The sequence below is a fragment of the Geotrypetes seraphini genome, chromosome 5 (genome assembly GCF_902459505.1).
Source record: "Geotrypetes seraphini chromosome 5, aGeoSer1.1, whole genome shotgun sequence".
NCBI classification, from domain to species: Eukaryota; Metazoa; Chordata; class Amphibia; order Gymnophiona; family Dermophiidae; genus Geotrypetes; species Geotrypetes seraphini.
The window spans coordinates 198,737,117-198,753,690 of NC_047088.1; the positions used below are offsets into that span (position 1 = coordinate 198,737,117).

At 42.3% G+C, this 16,574-nt stretch overlaps 1 protein-coding gene across 2 annotated transcripts in view; it reads left to right on the plus strand.

The window, feature by feature from the left end:
* SP3 (Sp3 transcription factor) overlaps positions 1 to 16,574 on the plus strand; it is a 141,407-nt gene that overhangs the window by 80,346 nt on the left and 44,487 nt on the right. For both annotated transcript variants that reach the window (XM_033946007.1, XM_033946009.1), the window contains one exon: positions 2,226 to 3,627. In XM_033946007.1, the coding sequence (XP_033801898.1) occupies positions 2,226 to 3,627 (1,402 nt within the window). The remainder of the gene's footprint in view (positions 1 to 2,225; positions 3,628 to 16,574) is intronic.

The following is a 16,574-nucleotide window of genomic DNA, read 5'->3' on the forward strand; positions in this document are numbered from 1 at the left end:
GATAGGCGGTATATAAGAACATAAGAACATAAGCAGTGCCTCCGCCGGGTCAGACCATAGGTCCATCCTGCCCGGCAGTCCGCTCCCGCGGCGGCCCAAACAGGTCACGACCTGTCTGAATCACCAGAAGGGGCTCCCTTGCCACCTTGGTTTCTCCTTTGAAGTCCTATCTTCCCATCGAAGTCCTAACCCTCTGGTCTTGCGCATGCACTACCTGGTTGGGTTTCTATACTTATTACCTGGTTAGCTTTCTATACTTGTGTTACATCCCAGCTCCTCCCTCAGTATCCCACGATCCCTTTATCCCTCAGGAATTCGTCCAATCCCTGTTTGAATCCCTGTACCGTACTCTGCCTGATCACTTGATCACTGATCCTAATAAACTTGAAACTTCTGTCCTCCTTCAGTTTAAAGGTGCGGGGTGTGTCAAGGGGTTGTCGGGGGTGCGGGGTATGCTGGCATCATTGGGGGCATTGAACGGCTCTAGGGGGGATTGGTGGGAGGGAGGAATTGGGGGGTCTTTGGGTGGTTGATTTTTTTGGGAGTGGGGGGGTCTGTGCTGTTGAGCCTTACTGTCCTGCAGTGCCTGAGCCAGTCAGCACTTAGGCACTGACTGGAAAGTAGGGCTACGACAGCTCTGACGCTGCTGGAAAATTTTGCCCGCAAATGTGACACAGTGAGGTTACAGAATCACCTGGTGATGATAGAGAATCGCCTGGAGTGCTCTTTTAAATATTGAGTCCATTTTACTACCATTTTAATATTAATGACCTTGTTATACTACATTTGCATGGCAAAGCTCAGAAACGGACACTGTGAGCTATTCTGATAATTGACAAGTAAAAACTGGCATACTAAACTGGCTATGAGCCTATTTGAGGTTTTCATCAATGTTGTCTTGTCAGTATTTCTTTTATAAGCAGGAATTCTACTTTATACAGTTTTTTGGCACGTAGTCCATACTGTTTGCAGACCATTAGTACTCTTTATAAAAATGTAATTACTAATTCAGAATTTTGATTCTCTTAAGCCAGAAGCCCACTAAATAATTACCCCTTTTTCCTTTTGGAGGTTGTCTGTTGTCATTTCTGTCACTATGAAAAGGGAACAGGAAATGTTTATTTCATCATCTTTCATACCATCTAGTGATGCTTCAGTAAACTTTCAGAGTCTGATGGGAGCAAATAGGTCATGTGGCCCTTCAGGTAGAGCATTGGAATGCTTTCGGAAGAAAGTTATAAGAAAGTAATGAGTTTTACTATTTCACATACACAAAAAAGGGCATAGTATCTTCAGTGGTTCACCTTCTTCTGATGATTTCAGTGTGTGCTTAATTTCAGTGATAGGGCTGTAGGTATGTAGTCTGTAATAGCTGACTCAACAGCAAGAGAAATTTCTTGATGTGTAGTAGTGGTTCATAGACAGTAATGTGGAAGACAAAGGCGCGCGCCGACAACTGAGCGTAAGACGGAGGCGTATGCTGAAGAAAAAGACTGTTTTTAGGGGCTGCGACGGGGGTTTTTGTTGGGGAGACCCCCCCACTTTACTTAATACAGATCGCGGCTGCGTTGTGGGGGGTTTGGGGGGTTGTAACCCCCCACATTTTAGTGAAAACGTAACTTTTCCCTAAAAACAGGGAAAAAGTTAAGTTTTCAGTAAAATGTGGGGGTTACAACCCCCCAACGCCCCCACAACGTGGTGCGATCTGTATCACACCCCCCGTTGTAGCCCCTAAAAACAGTCTTTTTCTTCGGCACGCACCTCCGCGCTGCGCTCAGTTGTCTGCTCGCGCCTTTGTCTCGGCACGCTTTTGATCTGACACCGTAGTAGTAGTCATGACTTTCTGGGGTAGTTCTAGAAGGGAAAGCTGCCTGTAAGGGGATTGCTCTCACAGTGAGAATTGCTCATTTCAGTTATGTAGGTTGATAAGTCATTTGTTTAAAAATTCTCTTAATCTAATTGTAGTGCATAAACCCCCCCTCCTTTACAGAACCGTGCTAGAGTTTTTAGCGCTAGCCGCCTCGGTAACATCTCTGAATTCTATGAGTATCGGAGCTGTTATCGTGGCGGCTGGTGTTAAAAACCCTAGCACAGCTTTGTAAAGTAGGGGGAAAGTACTTCTACTGAGTTAACATTTTATTAACTTGTTATTATATATATATATTAATTAACATAAAATATGCTAAAAATATTGGTCTAATGAGTTTTTATTTTTTTTTGTTCAGATAGGAGATTTGACATCTGTACAGTTAACAGGGACTCCAAATAGATGGGAAGTGTTGACCACAGCACCTACTACCATTAAAGATGAAGCTGGTAATATAGTACAGATTCCAGGTGGTGCTACAGTAACTTCAGGTGGACAGTATGTCCTTCCTCTTCAGAGTTTGCAGAATCAGCAGATATTTTCTGTTGCACCAGGATCTGATTCATCCAATGGTGCATTGTCCAACGTACACTATGAAGTAATTCCTCAGATTCATACATCAGATGGACAGCAGGTTCAACTTGGTTTCACTACATCTTCAGATAATGGGACAATAAATCAAGAGTCTGGGCAAATTCAGATCATTCCTGGCACTAACCAAACCATCATTGCCTCTGGATCATCTTCGGCTAATCTTTTAGCCTCTTCTCCAAATCTCTTATCGCAGACTGGCCAAGTTAACCAGCAAAGTGGTTCTGTACCAGTACAAATTCAAGGAGTAGCTATTGGTGGGTCATCCTATCCTGGCCAAGCACAAGTAGTTGCTAATGTTCCCCTTGGGTTGCCAGGAAATATCACTTTTGTACCTATCAATAGTGTTGATTTAGACTCTCTGGGACTCACAAGCAGTTCTCAAAACATGACTGCAGGCATTAATACAGATGGACATATGATAAATGCAGGACAACCCATGGATAGTTCAGATACTTCTGAAAGGACTGGTGAGCAAGTTTCGCCTGATGATAGTGAAACCAACCCTGATGTAGATTTATTTGTGCCAACAACGTCTTCATCCCAATTACCTGTTACTATAGATGGTACAGGTATCTTGCAACAAAGCCCAAACAGTTTGAATGCCAGCACTGGACAGGTACAATCTTCTGACCTTCAGGGAAATTACATTCATGCTTCTCTTTCTGATGAGACACAGGATATTCAAGTCTCCACACCACAGCCTATTGTACAGCAGATACACCTTCAAGAGACTCAGCAACAGCCTACCAGTCAAGCTCAAATTGTGCAAAGTCTTGCACAACAGACAATCCATGGTGTCCAGGCCTGTGGTCAAAGCATTTCTCAACAGGCACTGCAAAACCTTCAGCTGCAGTTGAATCCTGGAACATTTTTAATTCAAGCTCAAACAGTAACCCCTTCTGGGCAAATAACATGGCAGACATTTCAAGTGCAAGGTGTACAGAACTTACAAAACTTACAGATACAAAATGCTCCAAATCAACAAATTACATTAACACCCGTGCAGACTCTTACTCTTGGTCAAGTTGCAACTGGTGGGGCTCTGTCAACATCTCCAGTCAGTCTGAGCACTGCTCAGTTGCCAAATCTACAGACTGTTACAGTAAACTCAATAGAGTCTGCAGGCATGCATTTGCACCCAGGAGAAAATCTAGACAGTCCCGCAGGTATCTTTTTATTACTTCCTTTTAAATTTGTAACATGATGCTTGATTTCATTTTCTAGAGTCATTAAAGACATTGTAGAGGACGTTATGACTTTAAAATATTTGGTTTTGGCCGTGTGACTATAGAGGTATAGAGATAGGGAAACCAAAATTTTCTAACTTCTAATATTTAGTGCATTAGAGGAGTAGTGGGGAAGAGGCCGAACTTAAATTTGGGGAAGGAAGAAGCTGGATGAAGTTGAGGGTAAAAATTCTGAATAAGTTGAGGGTGAAAAATCCAGCAAAATATCAAGAAACAAAGTAAAAAAAGGGAGCAAGTCTTTAATTTGGTTCTAAGAATTAATGATGACAATGGGGTACACTTAGGGCCTGATTCTGGAAATGGCATCTGCCGCAGTAGGCGCCTGCAAAACGGGTGCCTACTGCTTGTCAGTCACTTGTAGGCACCGCATCCAGAATCGCGTCTATTTTTTACACAGACACCTTAAATGTAGGCCAGCATTCTACAGTCCTACATTTAAGGCGCCAGACTTGCGCCCACGGAAGCGCCTAGGTACACCTAACGCCACTTCCAGCATAAGCCATGCCTACGCTGGCCTTAGGGATTTATAGGCATGCCTAGACACCTCCGTATGTGTGCAAACAATGCTTGCATTTTAGGTGTCGTCCACTGTTGTCAGTTTAAAAAAACAAGACATGTGACCCAATTGGTCTTTTTGATGGCGGCAGGATGCCTACCGCCATCTACAATCAGTATGGCATTTTAGAATCAGGTCCTTAGGGGGAAATTCTCAAAGACACGCCAAAGGTTAGCTGACAGTAGGCGCCCTACTACTGGTTAACCAACTAATTCGGAAGCACGTGTTTTAAAAAATAAAAAATAGAGGTGCAAACAGCGCCTTCATTTACAGTGCCAGTGTCATGCTCACAGAAGCGCTTAGGGGCGTTTAAGGACACCTAATGCCGGCGTGGGCATGGCTTGCGCCAGAAGGAGCCTTAGACATCCTTAGACGCCCCTAGGCACTTCCGTAAGTGCGACACTGGCACCTTAAATGTAGGGTTCTGAAATGCTGGACTACATCTATGGCACTGGTGTGGAAAAAAAAAAAGGCAAAATTCTACAATCAGCACCAGTTCATGATTGACATGCTATTGATGGCCGCTTCTTAAGCGGTCGCAGATACTGGCACCAATTATAGAAGTCTCCCTTTAGTGCCTATTCTGTAATCAGAGCTGTGGAGTTGGTACATACTGTAAAACCTTCAACTCCCCCTTTATTTATGGTTTGTCCACTTAAACTCTAACTCCTTTATTTATACCCTCTGGAAACTGCGCACCATCAAACGTTACTTCGACCACCAAGCCTTTCGTCTACTCGTTCAATCTCTGGTATTAAGCATATTAGACTACTGCAACATTATTTACCTGGGATCCTATAAAAATACCATCAAACGTCTTAGAACAGTCCAAAATGCGGCCATCCGCCTCATCTATGATCTCAAAAAATACGACCATGTTAGCCCCTACTACATCAAACTCCATTGGCTTCCAGTAGAGGCAAGGATCATCTTTAAGTTCGTCTGCCTCTGTTTCAAAACTCTAACAGGATCTTCCCCAATCTACTTGTCTGAGCACCTTGAAATAGCAGGCCCCTCTCGCACACGAAACGCCCACCTATTCACCTTTCCCTCCCTAAAAGGCTGCCTCTACAAGAGATTCATTGATAGAACCCTAGCATTCCAAGCGGGCAAATGGAACAATTGCCTTACTGCCCTCATTTCCAACTCCCCGCCCTACCACCTGTTCAGGAAGTCACTAAAAACCTACCTCTTCGACAAATTCCGCTAACGCTGCCTTCCCCCCCTTCCCTGCACCCTCCTGACCTCGATATGCCTCCTGCCCTCTGACTACGCCCCCCTCCCAAGCCTACTCAATCTCTGTTTTATCTAATTGCCCTGCCTTATCATTGCCTCACATTTAACATCACCGTAAATGTATCACCGCTATAACATGTAACATCGCTGTATACGCACAGCCTCCTCTTTAGTATATGCCTTTTTATTACTGCTATTTATGTAACATCTCTGTAAATGTAACAACACTATAATATGTATCATCGCTGTAAATGTACAGTCTCTTCTATTGTTAACCGCATTGAACTTCCATGGTATTGCGGTATACAAGAATAAAGTTATTATTATTATAAAGTATGTCTGTATAGAAGTGTTGTACATGCAGCTTCTTGGGATTTTGGTTTAATTTATGTTTATCATTTTTGGTCAGCTATTATGAATTTGGCATTTGTGTTCTCTGTGTGACTTAAGCATTCTGTTAGCATAATTTTTCTATGCAGCATTTTGTATTAATTTGGCTTGTTCAGTTGTCTCGATAGTGGAGGGGATATTTGTGAGGGGGAGGGGAGACGTGTTTTGTTAATCTTTGTTCTGTATTTATGATTTATAAAATGACAGTTGTACAGAGTATTGTTTCTTTTTATACTTTAAGAACATAAGAATTGCCGCTGCTGGGTCAGACCAGTGGTCCATTGTGCCCAGCAGTCCGCTCACTTGGCGACCCCCAGGTCAAAGACCAGTTTTCTAAATGAGTCCACCTGCGTACATTCCAGTTTAGCAAGAACTTGTCCTACTTTGTCTTGAATCCCTGGAGGGTATTTTCCCTCAACAGACTCTGGAAGAGCGTTCCGGTTTTCTACCACTCTCTGGGTGAAGAAGAACTTCCTTACGTTTGTACGGAATCTATTCCCTTTCAACTTTAGAGAGTGCCCTCTCGTTCTCCCTACCTTGGAGAGAGTGAACAATCTGTCTTTATCTGCTAAGTCTATTCCCTTCATGAAATGATTTCAATATAAAATCATAACTATTCTAGGCTTGAGCGGATAGGATCAGGCAGAGTTCGCGGGTTGGGGACAAACCTTGTCCCCGTGTCATTCTCTAGGTGCCACTCTCACAAATATAAAATATATTGCATTTTGTAATCATCAAAGAACTTGATATCAAAATATATTCTAAAAGTAAAATGTATCCTGAAAAAATTGGGTTAATCAATTTACTATATGTTAAATAAGAAATTTAAGCATTATAATATTTTCATGACTATTAGGAGTTAGAGTCGGAACATTTTCAAAGACTCCAACTCCAGAAACCCAATAATAACTTCACGACTCCTACTCCACAGTAGAGGTCTGCACGGGAATGGGGATCGCGGGAATCCCGTGATAATCCCCCCTAACCCACGGGGACCCCCCTCTGGCCCATGGGACTCCCACGGGGACCCCCCTCTAGCTAACAGGACTCCCACGGGGATGGAAGGCTTTGGAAGCAGGGTTCGTCCATATAATATAATGGACACGTCAGCCTTAGTAAAAGAGGGGGTTTTTAAGTTAATTACCTGAACAGAAAACAAAAAAGGGTTCCACCAAAGAGATTCCACAAGGAAAATAGTAGCGCAAACACAAAAGAAACTGTGGAATTGATGATCCTGTCAGAAGTAATTGCTACTTTTTATGGGGACGGGCGGGGATGGAGGTAATTCATTGCGGGGATGGGCGGGGACGGAGAGGATCCTGACGGGGACGGGTGGGGATGGAGAGGATCCTGGCGGGGATGGGTGGGATTTCTGTCTCCATGCAACTCTCTACTCCACAGCCCTGTATGTAAAAGAACTTAAGTGCATCTAAGTCGTCATAAAATACTGGTGCAAACCTGCTTTGGCATACCAGTAGTTAGGTGCGATCACTTATGCCCAGTCAGTGACTGGTATAAGTAGGTGCACCTAGGTGTACCGTTCAAATGATAGTATCTTATAAGTTGTGTATATTGTTTTGTGACACACCTATGCTCTGCTCCTCCATGCAGTTATGCACTATTCCATATAGCAGTACCTAAGTGGCATGTACTTCTAGGCACTCATTCATAGAATTGCCTCAAAAATATAAAATATGTATCAAGCATCAAAAGTAAGCTTAAACATTTTGGTTGGATCCAAGTTTTCTAACTATATTTCTGCTTCATGTGTTTGTGCATTTGTATAGGTATGTATTCATATGTACGCATGAACATAGAAATAAGAACATAAGAATAGCCTTACTGGGTCAGACCAGTGGTCCATCAAGCTCAGTAGCCTGTTCTCACGGTGTCCAATCCAAGTCACTAGTATCTGGCCAAAACCCAAGGTGTAGCAATATTCCATGCTAGCAATACAGGGCAAACAGAGGTTTCCACCGTGTCTTTCTCAATAACAGACTGGACTTTTCCTCCAGGAACTTGTCCAAACCTTTCTTAAAACCAGCTACGCTATCCGCTCTTACCACATCCTCTGGCAATGTGTTCCAGAGCTTAACTATTCTCTGAGTGAAAAAAAATTTTCTCCAATTGGTTTTAAAAATATTTCCCTGTAACTTTTGAGTGTCCCCTAGTCTTTGTAATTTTTGACAGAGTGAAAAATCGATCCACTTGTACCCGTTCTATTCCACTCAGGATTTTGTAGCCTTCAGTCATATCTCCCCTCAGCCGTCTCTTTTCCAAGCTGAAGAGCCCTAACCGTTTTAGTTTTTCATCATACGAGAGGCGTTCCATCCCCTTTGCCATCTTGGTCGCGCTTTCTTGAGCCTTTTCTAGCGCCACTATAGTTTTTCTAGCACCACAATAATTTGCAACTTTTTTATGGCCTCGACATTATCTGTGTAGTTTTTATTACATATAATATGAAATGTGTGTGTGGCTTTAGAATTAGATTTCTACAGAACCTAATGCTTTCCACAACAAGAAAAAATACCACTGACAGTTTTGTTTTGTTTTTTTACAACTGCTGCAAATAATTGGGTCAGACCAATGATCCATCTAGCTCTGTATCCTTTCTTCTTCATGGAGGCCAATCCAAGTCACAAGTACTGTACCTGGCAAAATCCCAAACAGTAGCAGCATGCCACTGATCCAGGGCAAGCAGTGGGTTCCCCTATGTCTGTCTCAACAGCAGACTATGGACTTTTCCTCCAGGAACTTGTCCAAATCTTTTTTTAAATTAGCTACTTTAACCGCTCTTACTACATCCTCTGGCAATGCATTCTAGAGTTTAACTATTCTCTGAGTGAAAAAATATTTCCTTCTATTGGTTTTAAAAGTTACTCTGTAACTTCAAGTATCCCACTTGTGCCCATTCTACACCACTCAGGATTTTGTAGAATTTAATTATATCTCTCCTCAGCTGTCTCTTTTCCAAGCTGAAGCGCCCTAACCTCTCGAGTCTTTCCTCATATGAGAGGAATTCCATCCCCTTTATCATCTTGGTCGCTCTTCTTTGAGCATTTTCTAGTGCCGCTATATCTTTTTTGAGATAAGGAGACCAGAACTGAACACAGAACTCAAGGTGAGGTCGCACCATCGAGCAATACAGAGGCATTATAACATTCTTAGTCTTGTTTATCATCCCTTTTTTTAAATAATTCCTAGCATCTTGTTTGCATTCTTGGCCACTGCCACACATTGGGTGGAAGGTTTCAGCGTATTGTCCACAATGACACCCAGATCTTTTTCTTGAACATTGACCCTAATAATAAATTACTAGAGCAGAGTAAATTGTTGCTAAATACTGGCTGAAATTTGTATTTGGCATATGACTTATTTGTCTCTGACTTTCTAGTTTTTATGTTCTTTTATAGATAGCATCTACTGTATCAAATGATGTATGAAAAAAGCTAGCTGACTCAATAAAAAGAGAATGAATGATTAGAAAACCCAAAGATCATCTTATCTGTAAGTTCCCTTCACATGTTTGGCTCCAGTTCTGCATGCCTCTTCTTACATTGTAATCTGCTACCACAGCTTCTTCAGTAAACTCCCCATCTTTGAATGGGCTCATGTGTAATTGTAAATCGCCTTAAACCTTTATGGGCATAGAGCGATCCACAAATCCTAGATTAGATTAAGATTAGTAGAAAGAAAGTATAATGTGAGACTGGAGGCCTTTGCTGTCCGTTTTGGAGGTCGATCAGAGCTGAGGCTAATGCTTTCTGAAGAAGTGCATTTTTCAGATGTAACTTGACAGTGGGAAGAAATTGTTTGTTTATTAAAATTTGATATAACAATATAATAAAGGAACTCCATTAAAATGAGAAAAGACCAAAAGAAATATTTTACATTGTTGTTTTTGCAGATTAATTCCCTGGATCCAACCCAAAGAGGTTCAATACTTGCTTGGATATTTTGATTTAAGGACAATGAATTGCCTCAAAAATCTAGCGGGTCTAGTGTGCTGGATCAAAAATCTAATGGGATCTAACAAGTGTAGAGCCTGTAAATTAGATTCCCACCATATCAAATCTTTGCAGATCAGATCAACCAGTTTTTCTCTCGCAACATACTTTCCACTGTACTATCAATGTTTATACAGTATCTTCCAGTAGACATCCATTTACTTCAACTATTTTCCTTACACCTGTTCCCTAAGGAATGTTCTCAGAACTTTTTACTCCATCTCCTTTTGATTCTAAAAGACCCGGAGGTTTGGGAGTGGCTGTAGGGGAGGAGTCCCCTACATCCTTTTTAGGATGGTTTTTTTTTTTTAAATCGCCGTCATAGTCTCTGGATTGACCGTTTCTTCTATATAGTCTACAATTAGACACTTATGCATTCTAGAGTCAGTATGCACATTACAGACTGTTCCTATTTAACTTGGAATGACAAGTGAGGTGATTAAATTTGCAGATGACACTAAACTGTTCAAAGTTGTTAAAACACATGTGGATTGTGAAATATTGCAGGCAGACCTTAGGAAATTGGAAGACTTGAGCGTTCAAGTGGCAGATGAAATTTAATGTGGACAAATGCAAAGTGATGCATATTGGGAAGAATAACCCAAATCACAGTTACTGGATCCTAGGGTCCACCTTGGGGGTTAGCACCCAAGAAAGGGATCTGGGTGTCATTGTAAACAATACAGTGAAACCTTCCACCCAATGTGTGGCAGTGGCCAAAAAAGCAATCAAGATACTAGGAATTATTTTAAAAAGGGATGGTTAACAAGACTAAAGATAATATATTGACTCTGTATCGCTCCATGGTGCGGCCTCACCTGGAGTATTGCATTCAATTCTGATCTCCTTATCTCAAGAAAGATAAAGCGGCACTAGAAAAGGTTCAAAGAAGAGTGACCAAAATGATAAAGGGGATGGAACTCCTCTCGTATGAAGAAAGACTAAAAATGTTAGGGCTCTTCAGCATGGAAAAGAGAAAGCTGAGGGAAGATATGATTGAAGTCCACAAAATCCTGAGTGGAGTAGAACGGGTACATGTGGATTGACTTTTCACTCCGTCAAAAATTACAGAGACTAGGGGACACTCGATGAAACTGCAGTGAAATACTTTTAAAACCAATAGGAGGAAATATTTTTCACTCGGAGAATAGTTAAGCTCTGGAACAAATTGCCAGAGGTTGTGGTAAAAGCGGATAGCATAGCTGGTTTTAAGAAAGGTGTGGACAAATTCCTGGAGGAAAAGTCCATATTCTATTATTAAGATATGGGGGAAGGCTCTGCTTTCCCTGTATCAGTAGCATGGAATGTTGCTACTCTTTGGGTTTTGGCCAGGTACTAATGACCTGGATTGGACACCTGGATTGAACAGGGCTTGATGGACCATTGGTCTGAACCAGTAAGGCTATTCTTATGTTCTTATGCCATCTGAACTAAGTTTCATAGTTTATTAAAAATTTGATTAAACGTTAACTATAGCATTCGAAGCGTACATTAAAATATAAAATGGGGGTACATACAACAAATAGCAAACCAAACCTAAGCAGACTAAACAAAGTTAACATGAGTGGGGTAAATAATTACATAAGGAAAAAGGGGAGAACTACAAGTTTTTGAGAAAAGAAAACAATAAAGGGGAAAGAACGAAGGGGAAGTCTGTTAAGCGATAAAATAATAAAGAGAAAAATCAATCATAGGCCTCTTTAAAAAGAAAGCATTTTAAACTACTTTTGAATTTATCAATGTTTTGTTCTGCTCTGATGTATACTGGGAGGGAATTCCAGGTTGATGGGGCTGTGACAGAAAAGATGGGGGCACGACAGGTGCCTATAATTTTTAGTGAAGGAACATAGTGTGTTGAGAAGCAGAATAGCAGATCTTAAAGCTCTGATAGGATCGTATGGACGCAGTAACTATTTTGAGAAATGATTGTGGCCAGATGAACTCTAGGGTGAATCTCCATAGTGAAACCTTGAAAGAACATGGAGAGTTTTTTTTTTTTTTTTTTTTTTTAAATTAACAGATCAAACAGGTTAAAGATTTACAACTAGAAATGGTTAAGGAAAGATCTGTAATTCAAAAAATTTGAGTATATAGAGAATTTCCAGAGGAAAAATAATTTGAGATTTATAAAAATATTTTCAGGTCTCCAGTAATCTCTGCTATTGAGATGGTTTGTAGATATTTGTAAGAAGTTTTATTGATTTCCTTTGATAATTTGCCACAATATTTGACCATCAAATAAATCTAAACCAACTAATTCTACATCAACTGGTAGAACAGAGAAATGGTGAAATGGATTTGACAAATTTTTTGGAAAATTCACTTGAAGTAATTGTTGATAGGATGACACTTGTAGTGACTTTTGCCCTGGAATTTGATAGAGACTTGATTCTCAGAACGTATTTCAGACATATGAATACTCAATTTTTAGGTTCAATATATATTTTTCCAGATATTTCGCAACTATCATAACGGAAAAGAAGGGACTTCTTGGCTTATAGGCCTAGAGGCCTTTCTCTAGGTGGTACATTTGTTTTGAAGTTTCCTGCAAAATGTTATGGTGGTAAAATTTTTTTATTTTTTTATTTTTAGCCTAAACAAATGATGGAATTTATTGTGGCTAGAGAAGGTTGGGGGTGCGGTCATTGGTCCCTTGTTCCTACAATTGAGTAATGCGAACTGACTGTCGACTGTTCCTTTTTTTGCTTTCTCCTTTGGATAATATCAAAATTGGTTTTTGATTTTGCTTCCTAAATCTTTCCTTATCTTAGTTCTATATATTTGTGGACTAAATAATTATTAATTTTTCTATTTGGGGGTTTCCCTATTATGTATTAATTAACAATATTTTTGTTCTGAATCTATACTCAAGTGTCTGAGTTATACTTGTTTGATTTTATGAAAGAAAAATGGCTTAAATAAAAAAAATAAATAACATAGTAGTTCTCCGCACACATCCCAAGTTCCTTCCTAAGGTAGTATTGGAATTCTGTCTTAACCTGTTAAATGTTCTGCCAACGTACTTCCTGAAACCTCATGCCCATCCTGGTTAAAACGCACTGCAAGCTTTGGACTGCAGGGAAGCCTTAGCCTTTTATCTGGAGCAGGCTAAAGCCATAGACAGTCCACCCAGCTTTTTGTTTCATTTGACCCAAATAGGATGGAGGCAGCTAGACTTGCATCTCCTTCACTTAAGCCCAGCCTGGGCTGACTCTGGAGGATCATGTCATGACCCACTCTCCTAGTCCCCAGTCTTTTCAGTTCCAAGCTGCACCTTTACAATAGCATCTTTTATCCCAGGACAAGCAGGCAGCCTATTCTCACATATGGGTGATGTCATCAGCGGAGCCTGGATGCGGAAGCTCGCAAGCAGACTTGCTTGAAGAAACTCGAAGTTTCGAGTCGACCGCACCACGCATGCGTGAGTGCCTTCCCGCCCAGCGTAGGGCACGTCTCCTCAGTTCTCAGTTTTCTGCAGAGTCGAGAAGTCTGTCTTTGACTCTCTGCGTTTAACTTCGTTACTTTGTGCCTTCTCTGTGACCACGTTTTGTATTTTTTTTTTTTCATGAATCGCTGTTCTTACTTTATTTCTTTTATTTCCAGTTTAAAAAAAAATAAATTCAATCTTCCATCTGTTTGCCGGGGCAGGCTGCTCGGCCGCAGCCCAAGGGCTTCGATCTTGCGGCGGCTATTTTTTCTCCTATTTCCCGGCCTGTAACGAGCTTCAAGAAGTGTAGCCAGTGCCAGAGTGCGATTTCCCTTATGGACCCACACCGTCGGTGCCTCAAGTGCCTTGGGCCGGAACATCACCCGAAGTTGTGTGAGTGCTGTGCTACTCTTCAACCTCAAGCCCTTAAACGTCGTCACCTTTTGGTGGAGAAACTGTTCGGGATGGATTCTTCCTCCGATCCCTCGACATCGAAGGCGCCCTCGGCCTCACCTTCGACCGAGCCTCCTCCTGCTTCTACTGCTTCCACCTTGAGCCTCGTCAGACCTTTGTCGTTTGCAGTGGCTCTCTCTTCGACGACACCTGCTGTATCTTCCCCTGTTTCCTCAGGTCAGATATCTCAGCAGAAGGTTCCAGCGGTGGTGCTTAAAGTGCCTAAGACTTCCAAGTCGAAGCACATTTATACTGTCTCGGTGGAGCCTCCAGCCAAAGCAGGTGGTCCAGTTTCAGACACGGATCCATCCTTGCCGGCTTCTTTCCAGACCATGTTGGAGAAGCAATTCATTCAGTTTCTTACTAATATGGGACCGAAGCTTCTTCCTCTCATCCAGCCTGGGCATTCAGCAGACTCCCGTGAGGTTGAGCCGCTTCCTTTGCCTCAGTCTGAACTTACACACTCTTTTCAGGGAGCAGAGTCTCTGCGAGTGTCTGGTCTGGTATCCAAACATGTGAAGCAAGGAGCAGAATCTTTGCAAGTGCATCGGCAGGAATCCTCACACTCTATCCAAGGAGCAGAGTCTTTGGGAGTGCATCGAGGTTCCTCCATCAAGCCTCTGGAGCTTCGCTCTACAGCCTCCAGTCCTATCCATTCTTTGGTGGCATCGGCTGCTTCTGTCTCCGAGGCGAAGTCTCCTCGATCTTCGAGATCTGCTTCCAAGCATCGTTCTCATCGACGATCGAGGCCTTCATCAAGGCATACTTCTTCTAAAGAATGTCCCTCTTCAACTAAGCCTTGCTCTACTCCTACTTCGACTAGACCGCCGACTCCTCGCTCGAGGTCTCCACTTCCGAACCTCGAGGATGCAGCGGTTTCGATTGCTTCACCCAAGTCTCCATATTCTTTTGATGCCTTTTTTTCCTGCCGAAGCTTCATCTTCGACCCAGGCTGCCTCGACGTCCTCGAGTCCTTCTCGAGGCAAAGCATTGGCGGATCAGCTATCTTTCTCATCTTTTTTTCGTCAGATGGCTGTTGACTTGGATCTTCAATTAGATGCTGGTTCCAGATACTCTAAGGAGTACCTTGAAGTCATGCATCTTCCTCAACATCCAGCAGAGTCTCTTAAGTTTCCTCTTCACAAGTTTTTGTCTCAGACTTTTGGTCGATGCCTAGAGACCCCTTATACCATACAGGCTGTTCCAGGCAAATTGGACTCTAGGTATAAAACTGTACATCGCAAAGGGTTTGACAACTCACAGTTATCTCACCAGTCCCTGCTAATCGAGTCCTCCTTGAAGAGGTCCCATCCTTCCAAGGTTTATGCCACTGTTCCTCCTGGAAGGGAAGGGAAAACTATGGACAAATTTGGACGTCGCATCTATCAAAATGCCATGATGTCCTCTAAAGTCCTCAATTATAATTTTGTTACTTATTTTGAGTTCCTCATTTCTCTATTACCAAAATTCTTGACTTATTTGGATACTCAAAAACACTTTGAATTTCAAGAAGTCCTTGCTTCTTTATCACAACTCCAATTACATCTCCTCCATTCTTCTTACAATGCCTTCGAGTTATCTGCCCGGGCAGCTGCTTGCTCTGTAGCCATGCGTCGCCTTGCCTGGCTTCGTACTATTAACATGGACCCTAATCTTCAGCATCGCTTAGCTAATATTCCTTGTGCGGGCAATGACCTCTTTGATGAGTCTATCGAGGCAGCCACTAAGAAATTGTCTGAACATGAAAAATCCTTTGCTTCTTTTGTCAGACCTAAGCCAAAGCTAGCTCCTGCCAAACCTACACGCCCTGCTCCTATCTATCAATGGCGTTTTGCTCCGAGGATGGCTCCTTACAGTCTCCCTTCTCTTAAAAAGCAGCAGCCTCAGAAGCAACAAAAACCTCAACATTCTGCTGCACCTAAGGCTACTTAGCCTTTTTGACTGTTTAAAACAGAGCATAACCTCTACCGTTCTGACTCTTGACTTCTCTTCCCCCTATAGGAGGTTGTCTCCATCATTTTTACCACCGATGGATAACTATTACATCTGACCTCTGGATGCTCACCATCATCAGGGAAGGATACTCTCTTCATTTCACTCAGGTTCCACCAGAGCTTCCTCTAAGAGAGTATCCTTCCAATCTTTTCCAGACCACCTTTCTTATTCAGGAAACTCAAGCTCTGCTTCGTCTCCATGCCATCGAACCAGTTCCTTTGGAACAGCAGAGCAGGAGTTTTTACTCCCGTTACTTGCTTGTTCAGAAGAAGACGGGCGATCTGCGGCCCATTCTGGATCTCAGGGCTCTCAACAAATTTTGGTCAAAGAAAAATTTTGGATGTTGTCTCTGGTATCCCTTTATCCCCTTCTCGAGAAGAACGACTGGTTATGCTCTCTGGATCTCAAGGAAGCTTACACTCATATCCCCATTCATCTGGCCTCCCGTCCATATCTCAGATTTCGGGTGGGGAATCTGCATTATCAATACAGAGTGCTGCCCTTCGGCCTGGCTTCATCTCCCAGAGTGTTCACTAAGAGCCTGGTAGTGGTAGCAGCAGCTCTACGGAACCATGGTCTTCAGGTATTTCCCTACCTCGACGACTGGCTCATCAAAGATTCAACATCTTAAGGGGTTATTGTAGCGACCCAACGGACTACCTGGTTCCTACAAAGTTGGGGATTCGAAATCAACTTTCCCAAATTCCAACTTCAGCCCTCACAGAATCTGCAATTCATTGGAGCTGTTCTAGACACTGTCCAACTCGGAGCATTCCTCTCACAACAACGTCTGGAAGCTCTT